Source organism: Protopterus annectens, chromosome 2.part0 (assembly GCF_019279795.1).
Source record: "Protopterus annectens isolate FY-2018-M chromosome 2.part0, PAN1.0, whole genome shotgun sequence".
NCBI classification, from domain to species: domain Eukaryota; kingdom Metazoa; phylum Chordata; order Ceratodontiformes; family Protopteridae; genus Protopterus; species Protopterus annectens.
The window spans coordinates 1,542,290,983-1,542,313,034 of NC_056728.1; the positions used below are offsets into that span (position 1 = coordinate 1,542,290,983).

The 22,052-nt window shown below is 37.5% G+C and overlaps 1 protein-coding gene across 1 annotated transcript in view; it reads right to left on the minus strand.

The window, feature by feature from the left end:
- Nucleotides 1-22,052, minus strand: part of LOC122793540 (probable protein S-acyltransferase 23) — a 711,842-nt gene that overhangs the window by 658,528 nt on the left and 31,262 nt on the right. The window contains exon 3 of the mRNA XM_044061673.1: nt 9,122-9,528. Coding sequence (XP_043917608.1) covers nt 9,122-9,528 — 407 coding nt within the window. The remainder of the gene's footprint in view (nt 1-9,121; nt 9,529-22,052) is intronic.

Sequence of the window (22,052 nt, forward strand, 5' to 3'; positions counted from 1 at the left end):
AACAATGACCTCTTTTTTCCTGGATGAGAACCCTTTTATGATGAGGTGTGCCACGTAGAAGGACTTCCTAACTACTGTGGCGATGTGACTATCAAAGGAGAGACTACTGTCCACCTGAGTCCCAAGGTCTCTTATCACGCATTCGGTGTTAAGTAGATTGCTGCCTATGTGGTAGTTCATGGGTACAGAGTTTTTACCAAAGGGGATGACACTGCACTTTTTGGCACTGAGCTTGAGGCCATGGCTCTGACACCAGGCATCTGTCTCAGTGAGGCCCTTCTGTAGGATGTCCACATCATTTGGGGACTTGACTATGGCTGGTTGTTGGTGACATAAACATTTGTGTCCCTACCACCTCAGCCCCTCAGTCCACACATGTGCCAGCAAGTGCAATCATCGTTTTTGCAGCCACGCCCACACCTTTCCCACACTGGCATGCACTTCATGACTAGGCTCCACCCTTCAGTTGAGATCCTGTCATTGGAGCAGAAGCATGTGCCAGACAGGAGCCAGCATCCCTCCCCACAGGATGGACATGCCCACCCTACCTGACTATACCATCAAGTACCCAAACTGCTACTCAAAATTGGGTCAGCCAGGCTATAGTCAGGGTTATATACACTGTAAACCATCAGCACAGGTAAACAGTAATATCCTGACCTGTATCTCAAACTTTTGCTCAAGTAGCATTTGCAGAAAGGAGAATAGAGACTTATTTGAATTAACAATGATTTATTCTTCCATTTCACTTGCTGTATTGGACAGGTATTATTTTTAGGAATCTGTTTTCAAATGTTTAAGGTTTGCTGCCCCACAAAATTAGAGCTGTTATGTATTTTACCCTTGAAACCTTTGTATGATGTGTGTTTGGAAATGGCATCAGCTCTGACATGAATTTGTACAAATTTTTAAGAATGTAAAGCACAAATCACCACATAACTTATTTTTCTTATATATTTTGTGCTTGAACAGAAAACGAGCAATTCAAATAAATCCTGGAATGTTTTCTAAAGGCAGCAGACATGGTTGAAGAAATTAACAAGATATGCATAGTAAAGTCAACTTTTTTATATATAAATGACAAATTAGAATAAGAAGGATACTGAATGAAATGCTGTGGGGGACATCTTCGGCATTTAGGCAATAAGAATCAGATTTTTTTACACATAAGCAGATACAGTGGTTAGCTGAAAAAAATATTTTCATTATGGGAAGGTAGGCCATTTTAAAGTGCAGTATAAAACATTACAAGCAGACTGAACAGGAACTTCAGCAAAATGCAGGTAAAAAAGTGGTCATTGCAGCAAATGAGGAAAATCAGAAGAAGCTAAAAATTAAATAATACAGAAAATAGTGGTACAAGGTATCAGATTCATGTATATTGGAGGTGTGGTTGAGAAGAAGAGAAATCTGAATGAGGGGGTCAAAGCTAGAATCAGAGGTGTAGCAGCCAACTGGCATAAAGTGTCAGGGGTGATGTGTGACCAAAGAATGCCAAAGAAGCTGAAAGGTAAGGTCAAGAAAAACAGTGAGGCAGCAGTGATGTACTGGATAGTATATAAATGGAGGCAGTGAAGGCAGAGTAGCAGGGGAACTTGAGGTGAAGTTGATGAAGTGCCTGAGATGAGTTGTAGGATGCATACTATGGAACAGATGAAAAAAAATGAAGATACCATGGCAGAAAGCAAAGGAACCCCATTTGCAGAGAAGGTAAGAACACAGATTACAGTGGTATGGCCACAAGTGCAAGAAAGCAGAAGACAATCTGGAAAATCAGATTTGGGAGAGACAGGAAGAAAGCAAGAAGGAATAGGGATGCCCATATAAGAGATGACTGGATTGCATGAGATAACATCTGCAACAGTCAGACATGACTGTTGATGAAGACAGAACAGTTTCTGCCACTAAGAGGTGGCAACAGCTGATGTGACAAATTGACCCAATTAAGAAATGGGCAAAAAGTATGTGGTTGATTATGATGAGAATGACGAGGGTGTGAATAGATTTGTGCAAATTCATTGCATGTTTTTGGTGTGCAGCCCCCCCCAAAATATATGTAAAAGAGGTTACTGCATCAAAATAGATGCATGACTATGAAGAAAATTAAGTCAAAGATTTTATTACAGTGAAATTAGCATAGCTGCCTCACAGCAAGAGGTTCTCTGGTTCGATCCTTGGCTGGGGTGACTTCTCTGCGGAGTCTGCATGTTCTCCCTGTGGTCGCGTGGGTTTCCTCCGGGTGCTCCGGTTTCCTCCCACATCCCAAAAACATGCTGTAGGTGTACTGGACACTCTAAATTGGCCCTAGGTGTGAGTGTGTGTGTGTGTGTGTGTGTGTGTGTGTGTGTGTGTGTGTGTGTGTGTGTGTGCCTTCTGTGGAAGGTTGGGCGCCGGACTGGCAACTCGACACATTAAAACTCCGCTGCCAATCATGAGCGGACAAGTAATCCGCTGTGGCGATCCCTAACCGGGAAAAAGCCGAAAGAAGAAGAAGAAGAAGAAGATTTTATTACAGTGAAAGGAATTACAAACAAAAGGAAAGAAAGAGGGGGTGATAGAAAGCCAGACAATAGCTTTGAGGGTTTATTATGTGAGACTGAAGAAAACATGGAAGAAAGCAGTGGAATTGGAGAATGTCAAAATATTGTTAATATAATAATTATACAAAAACAAAGTGGAAAAATAAGAAATTTCAAAACATGAAAATACTGAACCTTAATATAACTAATGAGAAGAGCTGTAGTAGGAGATGAGGAATTAGGACCAGATTGTTTACTGAAATATACAATAAAGGTGTAAGCAAGGAACGGATATAGACACAGAAGAATGCACCCGTGTGATAATACTAGTTAATGTAGTTTGCAAAGTTATTTACATAATCTCACAGCAGTACATTCTGGTAGTGTCACATGAATGGCTTTAATAAAAGGACAAAAAAGTAAGGTTAACTGATACTGATACTGATGTACCTACTACACTGTGCTGGAGGACAGAAATATGAGCGGAAATTAGATTTATTCTGCACAAGAAATGGAAATTAGTATGGGGTTCAAATTTTAATTGTGATTTAAACAGGGAAATAAAATGAGAAAAAGAGGGAAGACGTTATTGTAAGTATAACTTAGAAGCTTTAGGAACTAAGACATACATTTCAGCAAATTGTTACATACATGAAAATACTTTTTATGGGTCAAAAACACCATATCATAAGACTGAATAAATACGAAGTGCATTTGCATGAAAAGAAGTGGGGAGAAGTACAGTATGCCAGAAGTTATTTACAAAATCAACATATCATTACTAAATAATGAAGAAAAAAAACCTATATCGGCAATGTTTGGAAAGATGATTATGAATTAAGGGTTTTAGATTTTGTCTGGGGTAATTAGTGGAACTGCCTGAAGATTAAATATGAGGGGCATGCAAGTGGAGATGAAAACAAGTTAAGAGAAATGCATCAAAAAGTATGCATAATGAATAGCAATAGTGTTAGAATGTTACATCCAGTTTACATCAGATATATTCAGAAAACAAACATAAAATTATGGAATGGACAAAAAGACAAATGCACTGAAGATAAATAAGTTTACCCTTTCTTTGTATGGGATGTCAAAAGCAGAGAACAATATCTGGAGTTTGTTGAATCTGAAGAAGGTATATAAATTAGGGTGTTGAAAGGTAACATCAAGACAGTGAAATAAGTTATGGAAAATAAATTTAGAGCTGCTATGTTTTAGAGAGTGAGGGTATTGGTATAAAATAAATTTACCATTCACAGGTTAGGCATGTTAAGTTCTGAAGAGAACTTTTCTATTAAAAGAATTACAACAGGCTTTTAGAAGTTCCAAAATGTGATAAGTGATGTAGATTGCAGCTTGTTTTAATGATATCACTATTCAAAGACTAGCAGGGCGGCCATGGTGGTGCAGCGGTTAGCATTGCCGCCTCACAGCAAGAGGTTCTCCAGTTTGATTCTCGGCTGGGGTGCCTTCTGTGCAGAGTCTGCATGTCCTCCCTGTGGTCATGTGGGTTTCCTTCAGGTGATCCGGTTTCATCCCAAAGACATGCAGTAGGTGGATTGGACACTCTAAATTGGCCCTAGATGTGAGTGTGTGTGCCTTCTGTGGAAGGTTGGGCACCAGGCTGGCAACTCAACACTGTAAAACTCCACTGCCAATCATGAGCAGACATATGATCCACTGTGGCGACCCCTAACCGGGAAAAGCCAAAAGAAGAAGACTATTCAAAGACTAGCATAAAATATGGTCAAAATCACAGTTATATAAATGAAGTTGTGAAAGTTTTATGTAAAGGGAAGAATAGAGAAAAGTTAAATAACTGAAGATAGGTTTCAATTTTAAATAATGGCTAAACAATTTTTCATATGATCTTACAGAATTCAATAAAACACTTTTACAGTAGCTTGAAGAAGAAGATAAAAGGAAATTTTCTGGTACAGGCATTAAACAATTTATTGGCAAAAACTATAAAGGCAAACTGAAAGGTTATAGTCTTTGAATGTTTTCAGAGCTTATATCAAATAAGGCTATGAAATGAATGACGATGATATTTTTTAAATGGGTTATTGATATAAATGCAATTAGAAATATAGAATGCTGAATATTTACTTGGAAGAAATATGGTAGATCACTTAAATTCAATCATAACAGACATCATATAGCAACAATAAAGAATTATGGCTTAGATATTGTATACCCAAATACTTTATACAAATATATTTTTTATAAACTGCATTTCACTAAAAGTAAACAAGATTTGGGGAGAGGAAGTGATAAGAGAATTAATAAGAACACATTATTACAACTGTTCAAAAAGACAGAAACAAGTTTTGGAAAACAAGAAATCAGTGCTGAAAACAAGACTTTTTAGAAAAAATAAGACAATAAAATGTTTTGTAGCTTAAAAAGATTGTAAGATACATACAAAATGTTGATGAGCGTGCTTTCTTAAAGAAGGACTGTACTCTGAACTAGGCATTATGAAACATATTAAGTTTAGAAAGTATACTGTAAATAGATTTGTATATGGGATGATGGAAGTTCTCACAAAAGAATGGGATGATGGAAGTTCTCACAAAAGGATCCATATTAATTTAAAGGGCAAATGTTTTAGAACAGCATGTCAGAAACGCCTTACTGATATGGATAGTTGGGGGTCTCCTTTGCTTGACTTCTCAGACTGCTAGAAAGTAACAAATTTAAAAAAAATGTAAGTTAAAGAAAATTGAAATTCAATTTTCCTTGTTTAAAATAATAGATTGCATATTATTAAATAAAACATAACATAGATTGTAACACATTATTTGGAAATTATGGATTAAAAGATGTGAATTTCTTTGTACAACATTTACTCGGATTGTGGTATTTTATGAAACCATGTTATGCAACTTGTTCAAGTGAAATTAGGGTTTCTAATTTCCTTTTGTATTTTTAATGATTGCTTTATAATGATTTGTGTGCATATTATTAACTCAGAAAACTGTACTCTGGAAGCTATGGTGAGACATGCATGAAAATGACTTAGTAAGAATGCAGAGTTTAATAACAGTATTGCAAACACTTGCTAACTGAAATGGAGAAAATGCTGGGATGTCAAGTGACTGATACTGAAGAGCTGGCATCTTAAAAGTACCAGTGAGTATATCTGTAGCAATGACTCTTGGTAACATGTGACACTTAGCATTGTGGTTGGGGGCACATCTAGAGATACAGAAAGAAAGAGATATATGTCTATATGTGAGTTGTGACTGCAGAAGGAACCAGACAAGGAGGCCATATATATTAGGAGATATAGTAGCAGATTCTGCTCTGTTTGTTATAAATTACTTACCAAAATAAACTTTTTTTGGATCAAATTTTTACAGCCAACTGGAATAAATGTAGAAAAAAATGAGGGTAATAATACATTCGAAGGATGAATTGCACATGATGATTCATTTATGAGTGAGGAAAAGATATATACATTTTTGCCAAAACTAGATGAAAAATGAAGTGCATGAAAGGTAAAGTCCCCTGACCACTTTAGTAATGCATGCTAACCCTAGCCCTAACCGTTTCCCTAACCCTAACATTCAACTTAACTTTAAAAAAAGCTCAGGTAATGGGAAATGCATCAGAAAAGTGAATTTGTTTCCTTTTTTGATGTACTGAATGTGAATATTTTTGTTTTCTATACAGTGAATGGTGGACATGTTTTGGTGGATGTTTTGTGTGTCAACCAAGTGACAGGTCAACCATTCATTAGATGATATATAGAGTTAATTCAAAACAGAGAATACTCATATCAGCAAATGCTTTTTGCTTATGTAAATAACAGCAAACACTCATATGAGCAAACGTTCTTTTTATTGGAATTTTAACCAGCAGCCTTTTGTATTAGATCACTGTGCAGTGGGGTCATGGAATTTGCCTATATCCCACTGTTGTGCAATCTTGGAGTTAGCATAACACCCCCCCCCCCAGCAAAAAAAAAAAATAGTGTTTTTTGTTGTTGTTGATCATTTTAGTTTAATTATAAAATGATTGTTCTTTCTTTGTTTGATCTTATCAGCATTTGATGTTTGATGAGACACTAATATATATATATATATATATATATATATATATATATATATATATATATATATATATATATATATATATAGTGAGAGAGAGAAAAACATAGAAAGAAAAATATAAATACATATATAAAAAGATATAAATAGATAAATATATAGAGCTATATAAAGTGCACATTATATATTTAAAAAGTGAGCTTATTAACTATAATTATATGTATAGCTATGCACACATACATATACTTACATATGTACTCACACAACTTAACCAAAAAAAGTCAGTTACTATAAAATCTTGTTCTCTTCATGCTCCTGTTGTTTTCATCATGATGGCATAAGTATCTTTATAGGTTTTCTGCTGTAATAGCACTATTTTCAATATAATGATGATCATCATAAATCATTTTTTTTAAAAAAGTTGTATTAAAATATATGCAGAGTACTGATGCTTTCAATGGATTTTGGACGTGTTATACTGAATTTGAATTTAAGTATCCCTAAAGCCTTACACAATTAAATAGAAAAGGAAACAACATTTCATCCATATTGCATCACTGTTCCCCATTCTAATCAGAAAGGAAAGATACTCAGAAAACTAAAGAACCAGGACCAAACACGGCTTCAGGTTAAAAACAAATAATTTAATATAGGTAAGCACTTTCATGCCTTACGGGCACTTCTTCAGACAAATAACATTTAAAACTCCACTTATATATCAAGTTAAATCAGTTACACAGCCAATTAATGACATAACTTCCTTTCCTTCAAAATTGGCTTTAAAGGCACATAACCATTCAAACTCAGAGGTGTATGTGCCTGTAGAAATAAAATCCATCTAGTTTCACATTTCTCAATAATATTATTCACATCACCTCCCCTCTTACTTATTTCAACACTTTGTAAAACTAAAAACTCAAAAGAATGTTGTTTATGTGTTTGGATGTGCCTGTACAATGGACTGCTGATTACTCTATATGCTCCAGCATCTTCTCTTTCAGAGTCCTGCTAGTCTTGCCCACGTAAAAACTACTACATAAAACACAGTGGGCAAGATAGACTAAATGCCTACTAAGGCAATCTGAATAAAACTTTGGGGTAAAGTGCCATATTTAGAACACTATGATCTTCTGTCCATATTTTTATCTTTATTTTTGTTATAACACAATTGTTGTTTGAGTGACTTAGCATTCTTGAAACAGAATTGAGGTATGTCACCCACTACCTCATGGACCTTATCATCAGAAATAAGGACAGACCAGTTATCTCTATCACATATCTTCCCTACATCACTTGTAAAAGTTATAGTAAGCCTAACATGTCTATTATACACATTATTCTTCTTTCTCTTATGTTTGGTTTTAGAGAAAAGGGTTTTACTGTTCTATCTTTCATGACTTGTACCAAATCCTTGTCACGATATCCTGTAACCCTCAGTTCTTCTTTAAATGTTTCTAATGCTTCATTTAACTGTACTTCCTGTGTATGTAATCTAGATATTCTAAGTGTTTGACTCTTTGTTATACTATTAAATGCAAAACCTGGATGCATACTATTGCGATGTAATAGTGTATTCCTTCTACATGGTTTTCTATACATTGATGTCTCTAACATGCCTCTATCACCTTTATCCAAGTGCACATCCAAAAAATCTATACACCGAACATGAACATTCTTGGTAAATCTCAAAAAATTTGTGGTTGACTCTAAATACGTGATAAAACACTCCAAATCTAGCAGAGTGCCCTCCCATACCAAAAATATATCGTCCACAAAACGTCTAAAAAAATCTCAATTGTTTAGAAAAGACATGAGGTATATGGACATAGTCCTCTTCCCACTTAGCCATCACTAGGTTGGTGTAGCTATTGGCACATGCTGTGCCCATAGCTACGCCAACCTTCTGTAGATATACCTGTTCAGCAAACATGAAAACATTGTTTTCTAAAATAAGATCTAAAAGAGCACATATCAGAAAAATCATGTCATTGCTGTATGAACTATGTTTGTGTAAAAACACTCTAACCACCTCAACTCCCTCTAAAATGGGAATCACAGTAAAGGGTGTGTTGACATCCAATGTAACAAGCTTTTAATTTTACAAAATGTTGAAATAAGTAAGAGGGGAGATGATGTGAATAATATTATTGAGAAATGTGAAACTAGATGGATTTTATTGTTGCAGGCACATAAACCTCCGGGCTTGAATGGTTATGTGCCTTTAAAGCCAATTTTGAAAGAAAGGAAGTTATGTTATTAATTGGCTGTATAACTGATTTAACTTGGTATATAAGTGGAGTTTTATATGTTGTTATTTGTCTGATGAAGTCCCTGCAAGGCATGAAAGCACTTTCCTATATTAAATTATTTGTTTTTAACCTGAAGCCGTGTTTGGTCCTGGTCCTACAGTTTTCTGAGTTACTTTGTGTATTACAAAGTTTTTTATCCAGGAGCTTTACTGCGGCAGAACTGTTTTTATTTCTTGGACAGAAAGAAAATATATCATTCTGGTTTACATTTAATGTTGTCATACGACTCTGCACTTACCCTTAAATGCAGCCCAGTGCAGGGGATTGTCTCCTTCAGAATCTGAGACCTGTAGCTCTGCTCCTTTACCTATTAGATAGCAGCAGACTGATGCATGTCCGTACTGTGCTGCTGTGATCAGGGGTGTGCTTCTCTTGCCATCTGGTGTATCTGGTGACACACCTGCCTTCAATAGCAGGTCTATGACTGCAATGTGCCCATTAACAGCTGCCCAATGGATGGGATGCTGTGCTAGTTCTCTCTTGCTTGGGAGGTCCACAGGTCCATTGCAAGCTATAAAGTATTTGATGATTTCAACATGTCCCTGCAAGGCAGCCCAGTGAGCTGGTGTGTGGCCTTTGTCATCATACTGTTGCAGAATTCCACCTCCCTCTTCACTGATTATTCTTTGGCATTCTGTTAGGTTTCTGTAAAATTAAAAAAAAAGTTTCAGATCATTCATAAATTAGTATATGAAACTATCTCACTAACTTTTGTAATGGAGATATGTCAAAATGTTTAAATAAATAAACTGCCTGATGATTATTTCTTTTTTTAGAATGGATGAAGGGCAGCCATTACTGATTATGAGTTTCATATTACTAGGTTAGCAAGATATTTTTTCAAACATTTGCAAGACAGAAGATTATGATTATATCACCAGACATAATCAATTTGCTAATTATTCAAGGAATGGATTCAAGAAATTCAATTCTTGAACACAAAGATTTATAATCAAAGACTAATCATAATTCTTTTTAATGTAGAGAGAGTTTTAGTTACCTTAAGGCATTATTATTACTAGTATAAAAACGTAAAAAAAAACAAAAGTGTGTCAATGTGAATTAACAGTTTTAAAAGCTGTAAGGTACCTAGCACGGCAACACAGACAGCAGAGTGAAACAAGATGCATTTCTATTCAGCCAACAACTTTAAAAGCTGCCAGACATTTCACCCTGCAACATTTCTTTTTTTTTTTTTTTGTGTGTGTGCGTGTGTGTGTGTGTGTGTGTGTGTGTGTGTGTGTGTGTGTGTGTGTGAGACAAAGTTTGTTAACACCTGCTAAATTAGTCAGCTGGTTTCTGATACAGTTCAGTAGCTTTCATCTATGTGTAATGTCAGCCTCATTAATAATAAGGTTCATGCATAGAAATCTAGCTACAACAAGGTTATTTTTTGCCTAATTTTGATATATAATCACTATACTTCATGCATTACAAGGCTGCTGTGGTCTTTCATGTGTACTTAGCATAATTTGTTTATAACTTAAATGCTCCTATGCCCTTTTCTTTCAGTATCTAATTAATTTTGTTAAAAATGTCAGTAAGTAAAAATATCATAGGTAAAAGCACATGGGGAAATAATTGACGAAGATCTTGTGAATGGCATTCCAATTCACAAGTCTCATTTCTATAACAGTGATATAATTTTTTTTTGGGGGGGGGTCTTCATGCACCATTGTTCCTGTACAATCAGTTAAGTTATGTCAATAAATTAAGTTTATAGTACTCTTCACAATATGATTCAAAACAAATACAACAATATTCTCATAAAAGTGATCTAAACTTGGCACAGCATAAAACCTGCAAGGACCGAAGCTTGGATGTTGGGAGTGAACTGCATTTACAGTAACTAAGTTAATCTGATGACATCTCAGAGGTTTTTCTCTGTGGGATGCAATAACTAAGCTAATTTAAACTAATATAATAACCTGTCAGAAGTTTTTTCTCTATAGGATGAACTATGCATTTGATACTTGCAATTTACTAATTAAAGTAAATGTGTAGAAAGTTAGTTTGCTTTGCTTTTTCAAAGGTGGTCCTTCTGTTTCTGTTTTTTTTTTCTAAACTGCAGTAGAAATGTGCTGCCTATAACTTACTGAAAAGCTGAGAGACTTGACAATGTGTTTTTTATCATTATTATTTTAAATCACAGATAGATTCAGTGTGCAAAAAAAAAAAAAAAACACTTCACCAATGCACCAGGTATGATTCACATCACAATATTTAATAACAAGAAGTTGTACTAAGATGTCAAAAATATTCTTAATGCTAAAGACAAAGGTACAGACAATCCGGGCAAGCAGGGGTTAGTAAAATGCAGCAGGATATTCCATTATACTAAAAGCACTCAGGTCCCATGTGCTTGAAGACCAGTGTCTCAAAGCAAGGACTCATGTGCCCTGTAGTTCATAAAGATTATTGATTATACTTGAACTCAAAGATGAGTTCAGGCAAGCAGGTAAAACACATTATTCTAGTTTGAGCTAGCCAAGTATGACAACCATAGGAGTGGAAGTTGGATTTTAGAGTTAGTGAGCAGGAGGGTGAATTTAGGATTAGGGAGTGAGAAGGGTCTTTCAGGGCTATGGAGCAGGGTTAGGGAGTGGAAGGGGAAGTTTTGGTTTAGGGAGTGGAAAGGGAGTTTAGGGTTAAGGAGCAATCAGGGAATTTAATGAGGGATGGAGTTTTAGGTTTAGGATGTGATTAGGGATTTTAGATTTAGGGAGGTGAATGGAGTTTTAGGTTTAGGGAATGAGGAATCAGGTTAGCAACTGGATGGCAGTTTTAGGATTAGAGTTAGGGGTCTGGTAGAGCTATACCGTTTAATTGGTTCAGATGTTGGGAGAGATAAATAGTAAAATGACATCAAGCTAGTGGGACTTAGAGCACTAGCCTTTTCGATCAAGTGGCAGTGAGCAACTGTGTAGCGAGCTAACTAGCACATGAGCACCTGTACTGGATATGGCATATTCTTATAAATGATGTCCAAGCTCACTGTGTAACCATGTGCTCTGTTAAGGTGAGTCTGCAGATACTGACAACAGACTACTCGTTCACTTTCAGTTTGAGAAACTGCACAGTCCTGAAGGTCTCATTTGGAAACAGTAATATACTGTACTTGGATGGATGAATGAATGAACATTTGGATAAATTAAGGTTTTTGTGTCACATCTTTCACTATTGCAAGATGCTACTGAATATACATTTGTGTACAAACAGTTCTGTAAAACTGAAATATCCTGAAACATTTTAAAGCAGTGTATGTACCAAGTGACTGGTACATTTGCTTCCATTCATAAAGCTGTACTTTTTTATTTATTTCCATTTATTGGCTAGGGTAAATGATTGCAGTGGACTACATTCAGTCTCTGACCAGGAGAATTGTTGAAAATCCAACAAGCATACTGAGATCTTCCAAAGTAATTTTCAGGTACAAGGAATTTATGGAAAACTTGGAAAACTTTATGGACCTGATTATGAACCATTAGCAATAAAGCAGCAGCACAGCCTGAAACTTTGGATTACTAATGTGTTATTATAAAATGATGTTTTAACTCCAAAAACAAGTAACTGCATAATGGCGACTGCTGAAATATATCATCTGAAAGGTGATTTGAAAACTCAAAATGGTTAATGGACAGCAGAGTCATGCATTGAAACCATAAAACATCAGTAGTCAAATATTTATATCAGTTTGTGGTCTATGAAACAAAGTTGTATTACATTAAAAATGTTAATTTACAAACAAACAGGAACACCCATCATGGGTGCTCAGATTATAAATACAGAAGATTTTTGTGGCAGACATTGAAATGGTCTTGTTTTTAACTGTAATTTGAAAGGAAATATGACTGACCCTGGATATAGCATGTCATGGTTTCAGAACGCTAAGACAAGTTTCATTTAGAAGCTCCCGATTTAGTGATTCACTTTTGGAAACCTTTTTGATTCATTGTACCTTTGAAATCAATTTTCAAAGTATTTTTACGATATCAAACTCAGAAGCTGATGATTTTTTTTCATAAAAAGGTGCAACACATCTGAATATTTCTGCTCATTAAAGGGCTCTAAAAGTTACTTGATAGTGAAGGTAATGGTTTATTACTTCTGAATTTCTGACATGTCTCCTTCTTATAGACTTCTTGTTTTCCCTAACCACATCCCTGATGTCAAGCAATGACTAAATGCTGAGCAACTCCAGAATGACAAAAGGCACATCACTGAGTCCTGCATACTGATTAAAGTTTCATGATTTTTTCCTATGGAATACTCAGACAATAAAAAGATAAACATTGAATTGTTTATAACGAATACCAATGAAGAAAGGTAAACGTCTGAGATGTCATTAGTGCTATCCCTCCCAAAAAAAAGACTTACTGGTTCCAAACCACTCTGAGCTACAATATGAAAAAAATCACTAGTGCAATGAACTTCTAACATCACGTCAAAGTTCCACTCACGAACAGCAGTTTTGCTAAGTTTCTTGACATTGTCTGCATTTGATGTCTTTGCACACACTACATACATTTTGGTTATATATTATTTGATGTGATCACATTTGTTCTAATCTACTAAACAGCACTGTTTAACCATATGTAATGTTTACAAATGAATCCATTTCATCATGGTTTAACACTTAACTCATTCATTGTCAGTTCATATTAGAAGTACCAATGACTGGTGTAAAAGGATAGGTGAAGGTGAAGCAAAAATGAAAAGTTCTTAGTCCCCTAGTACATCGGCAAGAGGAAGATCGAACAGAAAGTTACCCCCAGTGCAGAAGCAAAATATAGGATCAAGCATGTAAAATGTTTTACAGATCCTTGTCTTATCTAGGAAAGGATTCAATGTCATTTAGTTTTCTAGCACATATCTAGCAGCAACTATATGACATTAGAATACAAAGTGTGTTGTAAACAGCCAGCAATTCAACAGCATCAAAATATAGAAATGTTCACATTAATGAAAAGGACCACCAGGAAACATAAATTAAAGAAAAATGTTATCATACAAAATAATATTTAATTAAAACTATTTCCCATCAGCGAAGCATGAATTAAGCTAGTCATTCAACCTTATAGTAAATCATTACAGTAAACTCTCGGTTAACCGGCACCCATGGGGATTGGTAGATGCTGGATAACTGTAGTTTCTGGTTGCTTGAGAGTTACTGTTAAAAATAGGCTGGCCTGACTAATGCTGTACCCTATACTATTGGTTTGGTTTGACTTGTTCGTAGGTTGGGGAGAGAGGGAATGTATTCCTATCTTCCCTTTTAAAACTCTAAAAATGTAAGGTATGTTTCTGTGGGGGAGGGGGGCAGAAAGTGCAACACATCAAAATTGTGCTGTATTTCTTTGATTTTTTTTTCTGGTTGTTTGAGAGTTCTGATTGTTTGAGTTCTGGTTAACTGAGAGTTTACTGTATATCCCATCACATTATGGTTTCAAATTCCAAGTGAACTCTTGACCTTTCTTGTTAAGTCAGATGCAGTCTAAAGCCCATTAAAGACCTAACTAAAACGATTCTGTAATAAAATACACTTGTTCATCAAAGTCAGCTATTATATCATATTGATATTTCTCATTCATTAATTGGGCTGGTCGATGGATCCTTGTCAGTAACAGCAAGGGTAATTACAGTATGCATATGGACAGTTTAGAGTAGCAAATCAACCAGAATATTTGTGGAAAATGAGAAGAAACCACAGTATCTGAAGAAAACTCAAACACATGCAGAGAAAACATGCAACCTCCACATAGATAGAGACCAGCAGTCAATACTGAACCATGGACCCCTAGAGCTGGGAGGCCAAGATCTCATCATGAATTTACTGTGCTGCTCTTAAGCTAACACTATTATCTCATGTGCAGCTACACACAGCATTAAAACACTGCACAGACATTTGAGTGGAACAAAATAATGTACCTTTTTTAGTCTACAAAAAGCTGAAGATTTTTTTCAACAACAGAACAGTCATACTTTCTAAACAAAAAGCACAAAGCATAGCCTAGCTAAATACAACAATTCAGTATCATATCAGATTAATTTAACATCACTGAAGCTCGATAGGACATATAGCAATGGGTTTATTATCCTTTTAAAAAGCTTTCCTTGGCATCCAGTGATTCAGACAACACTGCTGCTCAGTCAAAAATTACATTCATATCTTCCTCCTACGGGCAGCCATGGTGGTGGAGCAGTTAGCGTTGTCACCTCACAGCAAGAGGTTCTCCGGTTCGATTCTCGGCTGGGGTGCCTTCTGTGCGGAGTCTGTATGTCCTCCCTGTGGTCGCATGGGTTTCCTCCAGGTGCTCCAGTTTCCTCTCACATCCCAAAGACATGCAGTAGGTGGACTGGACACTCTAAATTGGCCCTAGGTGTGAGTGTGTGTGTGTGTGTATGCCTTCTGTGGAAGGTTGGGTGTTGGGCTGGCAACTCGACACCGTAAACTCCACTGCCAATCATGAGCGGACAGATGATCTGCTGTGGTGACCCCTAACCGGAAAAAGCCGAAAGAAGAAGAAGATCTTCCTTCTACACATTTATTCCTGACTGATCTCAATCTATACAGGAGAAATGCACTGAAAGGCAACAAAATTATCTGGAGTGTTGGACTCTGATACAATCATAAAGGCAGATTGTGTGTGTGTGTGTGTGTGTGTGCGCGCGTGCATCTCTGTCTGTCTATATTAAAATACATAATAATTGCAGAAGATACAAACACAACTCCTGGGAACAGGCTTACATTAATTTTGTTAGTCAAAGTCAAAGTAAACTTTATTGTTAATCAGATATACACAGCAGTTCAAGCTGAACAAAATTACATTGCTTTGGTCCCCATGCAAGACATAACAATGAACACATAGTTTGAACGACAGTAAGACTAATGCACATACAGTAATAATTAAAATATTAACAACACAATAAATTACCACAATTGGACAGGAAGACATTAGACAATATGATACTAGTAGGTATTGCAAAGACTATGACTTCACATTGTGATTGCTTAGATATTGCACTTCATCAGTTGTAGTATGATATATTTTTATGTTCATATTGCACATGTGTGGAGGGGTGACTCACTCCTGACTATTGCACATTCAGGAAGTAATAGCATAACAGATCAGGCTAACTGTACCAGTTATTGAAGCAAATTGCCAGTATAATTACTTTAATTGATACTTCACAACAAGTAGCATATTGATCTGATTATTCGCTGTCATGTCTGGCATTCAAATTCAGCAGCCTTATAGATAGAGGGAAGAAGCTCCTGCTCAGTCTAGATGTTTTGCAGTGTAAGCTGCGATACTGCCTGCCCGAGGAAAGGTGGTAGTGCATGCCATGGGCAGGGTGAGGGGGACTGTTGATTATCTTCCTAGCCCTTCTACACACTGAGTCTCATGCAGATCATCCATGGATGGGAGTGAGGAACCAATGACTTTTTCTGCTGTCCTCACTACCCTCAGGAGAGCCTTCTGATCAGATGCTTTGCAGTCACCATACCAAACTATAATGTTATTTGAGAGGATGCTCTTGATGGCTCTCCTGTAGAAGGCTTTCAGGATGGAGTGAGACAGGCTCACCTTTTTCAGTTTCCGTAGGAAGTGCAGACGTTGTTGTGCCTTCTTCATTGTGTGGCTAATATGAGTCGACCAGGATAGATCCTCTGAGATGTCTATCTCCAGGTACTTATTGTTTTTGACTCTTTCCACTGCCATCCCCTTAATTTCCAGAGGTTGATGTATCTCCTGAGTTCTCCTGAAGTCCACTATTAATTCTTTGGCCTCACATTTAAGACCAGATTGTTGCTGTTGCACCAGCCTATCAGATGTTCCACGTCATCCCTGTAGGCTGTTTCCTCACCATTTCTGACAAGACCTACGACAGTGGTATCATCAGGGAACTTTATGATTTTGTTAAATTCATGCTTGGCCATGCAATCGTGCATCAACGAGGTGAACAGCAGAGGACTCAGGACACCCATGCTCAATGTAATACTGATTGAACTGTTATTTCCCCACACATACTTTTTGGGGTCTGTTGATGAGAAAGTCTAGTATCCAGTTACATAGGGGGGGTGTTGATGTCCAGCTGGATCAGCTTTGATATCAGATTCTGGGGGATGACAATTTTAAAGGTGGAACTAAAATCGATGAACAGCATTCTGACATAGCAATTCTTGTTCAATAGATGTGCCAAGGATTCATGAAGTGCTATTACATCAGTCATGCAGCGGTTAGATCCATAAGCAAATTGTAATGTATCCAGCATTGCAGGTAGGCTTGAAGAGGTATGGTTCTTGATCAATCACTAAAAACACTTCATTACTGTTGACGTAAGAGCAACTGGCTGATAATCATTTAGACTTGTCAGCTGGGATTTCTTGGGTAAGGGAATGCGTGTTGTAGTTTTGAAGCAACTGGGTGCAATGGCTAGTTGCAGGGATGTAGTGAATATATCTGTTAGTACATTGAACAGTTGGGTAGCACAGTCTCTTAGAAGCTTTCCCATAATGTTATCAGGACCAGCTGCTTTTCTTGTGTTTACTTGCCTCAGGGTCTTCAGTAGATCAGATGTTCTTAGACACAGCACCTCCTCACCCTGTTTGACAGGAAGCTTATTTGGCACAGTGTTGCTATCCATATCAAATCTGCTGAAGTGTTTAGTTTGTTCAGAAATTCTGTGTTGTCATCACATGGGGAGGATGCAGGCATGTAGTTGGTTATGGCTTGTATGCCTTCCCAGAGATGCCTGGAGTCCCTTTGGTCAGAGAAGTGTCCCAAAATGTTATGTCTGTAAGTCCTCTTAACCTCCTTTACACCTCTACTTAGATTTGCTGTGACCTCTCTTAGGGCATCCTTGTCTTTTGATTTAAATGCAGCATTTCGTGCCTTTAGGAGGTCATATACTTCACTAGATAACCAGGGTTTCTGATTAGCACCATGCCTCTCAACCTGGAAACATCAAAAATCTGGACAAGGCCCATGAAAAATAGGTACAAATCTGTACGTTGATTAACATCTAATTTGCATATATAATTATGTAACCTCACCCACTCCAATGTAATTGTGGGATACCAACTTTCGAATGCAAACTGAAGAACAGACAACCAAAACATGGCACCAGAGTCCCCCTGCAGCCATTCCAGTGTCCTGTTACCTGGCTATTTTGCCCCATTTACCATAAACACTAATGTATGCATACTGCTTTACTTTTACAATGATTTGAATTTTATTTTTACATTTTACAGCACAACAATGCAGAAACACTAAAAGACATCATCTGGTAAACAAAGCAATACTGTCTCACAATGAAAATAGGCTTGACATTAAACTTTGCCCTTGAAACTCATATTCATTGAAACAGCATTGAAACCCACACCACATCCAAAGAAAATGCATCTGGCCAGTGGTGGATAAAGATTACCTTTGGGCTGTTTTCAAATCATTGGCCCCTTGCACACAAAACAAGAAACATACATGTGTTCTTTTCTTTATACACCTTCCTGACTTTATTAAATTATATTCCTTGTATAATACAACACACATGTTAGAGCATTTTAAATTTATTGTTTGAACATTTTACCAGTAATCTGTACTGTAGGCAATGAAACAAAAACACATGAACCAATAATGACAAAACTGCACAATTCAGAACTTTTCCATCATAAAAGTCTGCTTCCACACCCACACTATAAATAGAATGACAGTAGTGTAAGCCATAGGCATCTTGCACAGCGTCTCACACTTATTTTCAATTTCATTTTTTTTGGGGGGGAGGGGGACAAAAGGTCAAAAACCAGGGACACATTTTAAACATTGCTTGTATAATTTTGTAAAGTTGCTAGAATAAAATGTTGTGCTACCATCATGCATTTCACTGGCAGGTTTTGAACCCAGGACTCTATGCACTACATTCAGAACAACATACCACTATCCCATATCAGCAGCTGCCTGAAAATTAGGAAGACTGAAACTTAATAGCCATCATTTACTGAATTCATTTCTCACTTCTCAACATAGCTCTTAACCTCAACACAAAAAACTTGGACAAACAACAAAGCCAATAGGGGAATACAAATTCAGTTCTCACTCACCATATCTCTGAACTGTTAGCACAAAAACAATAATAGGGGAATACAAATTGTGTGCTCACTTCTTATCATAGCTCTAAACACTTAGCACAAAAAAAACATGTTCTTACTTTTCATCATAGCTCTCTCAACTCTTAGTACAAAAAAAAAATCTAGACAAAGCTCAGAACATAACTTTCAACTGTTAAAGAAAAACAATGTTCTCACTTCTCATCATAGCTCTCAACTCACTCAGAAATGGTGGTGGCTAGGGATAGTAGGCTCTTTTTACCCTGTACTAAAGGTACAGGGTTTGAGCCTGAATACCTCTAGCCACCAAGTGTATTATATGGGGGTGCCACCAAGTGTATTATATGGGGGCATTTTCACACTCACACACACACACACACACACGTTTCTTACCCGTTGCTGCCATATCCCCGTTTCAGCACACAGGTTCCTTACCTGTTGCTGCCATATCCCCGTTTCAGCACACAGGTTCCTTACCCGTTGCTGCCATATCCCCTTTTCAGCTTCTGTTCAGTTGCTGCCATTAATCCCTGTTTCCCTGCCGTTGCTGCCATATCCCCGTTTCAGCTTATGTTCAGTTGCTGCCATTAATCCCTGTTTCCCTGCCGTTGCTGCCATATCCCCGTTTCAGCTTCTGTTCAGTTGCTGCCATTAATCCCTGTTTCTGTTCAAAGTAATCCCGGCTCGGCAAACTGCTCTGCACAAGCGTTTCAGCTCCTGTTTCTGTTCAGTAATCCCTCGGTGAACTGCTCTGCACAAGTGCGGCCCGCCAGCTTGCAATTCCCGCCGTTTTACAACTTAAGTCAGCCAGCTGGAAATGATGATGTGAGCTCCTTGAGTTCAATTCCGACTGGCTGGTAGCCTGACGGAGCTGATGTCATTGCGCACGTGATGACGTCAGCTCCGACAGCGAGAAAATTTTAAAAAAGCAAAGAAAAATCGGAAATGAAGGGGTGCCACTCGGGAATCGTGGCACCCCTTTATTTGGACCCCAAAACTTGGTAAAAACCGAGTAATTCGGAACGGTTGGGAGGTCTGATTAGCATGCATGGTGATACATTTGATGACTGTTATATCATCAACACATTTTGAAATATAGGCCATTACAGATTCCATATACTCCTTCAGGTCAATATGATGGTTCTTTACAGTTGCCTCTCTAAACACTAGCCAGGTCATACATTTGAAGCAGTCCTATAGTGACAAGACTGCTCCCTCAGGCCATATCCTTACTTGTTTCATTGTAGGTTTGTCCCTTTTCAGCAGTGGTGTGAATGCAGGAAGCAGCATGATGGCCACATGGTCTGAGTTGCCCAGATGTGGATAAGGTACTGGTTTGTAGGCCAGTTTTATACTTGTGTACACCTTATCCAGAGTGTTCTCCTCTCTTGTTAAGGCCATCATGTTGTTTTACATAAGCCACAACACAAGACACTAAGCCAAAGTAGAAAGGTAGCCTGGTCTGTCTGAGTTAGTAAATACACAGGTAGACTTAAAGTGAGATCATGTCATTGGCCAGAGAGATTTTTAGTTGGTGCTTCTATAAATTCCATTGCTCATCACAACAGTGGCATTTAGCAGTGCCTTGTATAGAAACAGGCAACTTAGAAACTTATAAAACTTTCCCTGTAACTTTACCCAGTACTAAGCTACGCAACGAAGAACTTGCTTGCACTCTGAGGAGTACTGTTGCATGACTTCAGTCATACATATCTTAGTTCTAGTTTCTGCCCTCACAGTGCCCACGTTAGCCTTCTGTAATATCCTTTTGTAGTTCACCATGAATGGCCACTTTCCCAGTTTCTCTGCCAGCAGCTTGGTAGATATGGGCACCCTGAGACAATGTAGAAATTGCCACATGTCCACTGACAGCCAGCTAATCCTTAGAATAAACAACACTGGATGTGAGAGATGTAATTACACAATGTCACTGGGGCAAGAGTCTCACACAAGCAATCAGGTTGTCAATAAAGTAAGCATTACACTCACCAAGAATAATACTGACCCAAAATATTGACCAGCATATGCTGATGCACTTAAAACAGCCTTCCTAAATCCCAAAGATTTCCTACACATTTGTCCTACAAAAAGAATCCTCAGCAACCCTGAAAACACTCTACCAGAACAACACACAAAACAACACATAGAGCCACAAACTTTGGAGCCTCAGCAACAAAGCCCACAAGACAAGCCAACAAATTACTAAATATTTTAATCATAGGAGAATCCACTTAGACATACAGATGTCCCACTTATAAGATTACATAAGGAGAAAATCAAGGTCAGTTGTCAATCAGGGGCCAGGAACCACCAAGTCACCCACACACCCAAGTCATTAGACTACAAATACCAGTATGACATAGGTCATAGTCAATGTGGGTATAAATGACCTGAGACATAACTTCCTGCACTATATGAAGAGAGACACTGTGGAGCTTTCAGACTATGTGTCTCAGTCTGGTATGTGCTTAGCATTGACCAGCATTCTACCTTCATCAAGGATGATGCCGCAATATTTACAAAAGATGACGGACTTTTTAAAAAATTGACTTAGTTTCTGGTGTCAATCCAAGGGGGTACAATATTTGTCAGCATGGGTGGATATGGCCAGCAGACCACGTTGATTTGCCAAGAATATTAGCTAAAACATTATCCTCCCTATAGTGCCTCTTTTAGGCAATGCCAAACTGAAAAAGAAAAAAAACTTCTGACATAGTAAAACCAATCCAAGGGAATCTAAATGTGTTACCACTCAAGTGCCAAGAGCCTAATCAAGAAACTCCACTCCCTCCAGGCTCTCCTCACTCTGGAGAATATGGACATCTGTGCAGTTACTGAGACATGGTTTAAAATTGCAGACAGCAACCCAGTAGTGCAGGCTAAAAAATATTCCACACATTCAGGCCAGGTACTGCACAGACAGGGCCCAAATGTGGAGGTGTCTCAATCTATATCAGCAACAAACTGACCTGAAGACTTGTCAAACAGGATTATACACCTGAGCTTCTCCATGCCTAGATTGCCAAAGGCATGTCCCATATCATATTCTTGCAAGCTATAG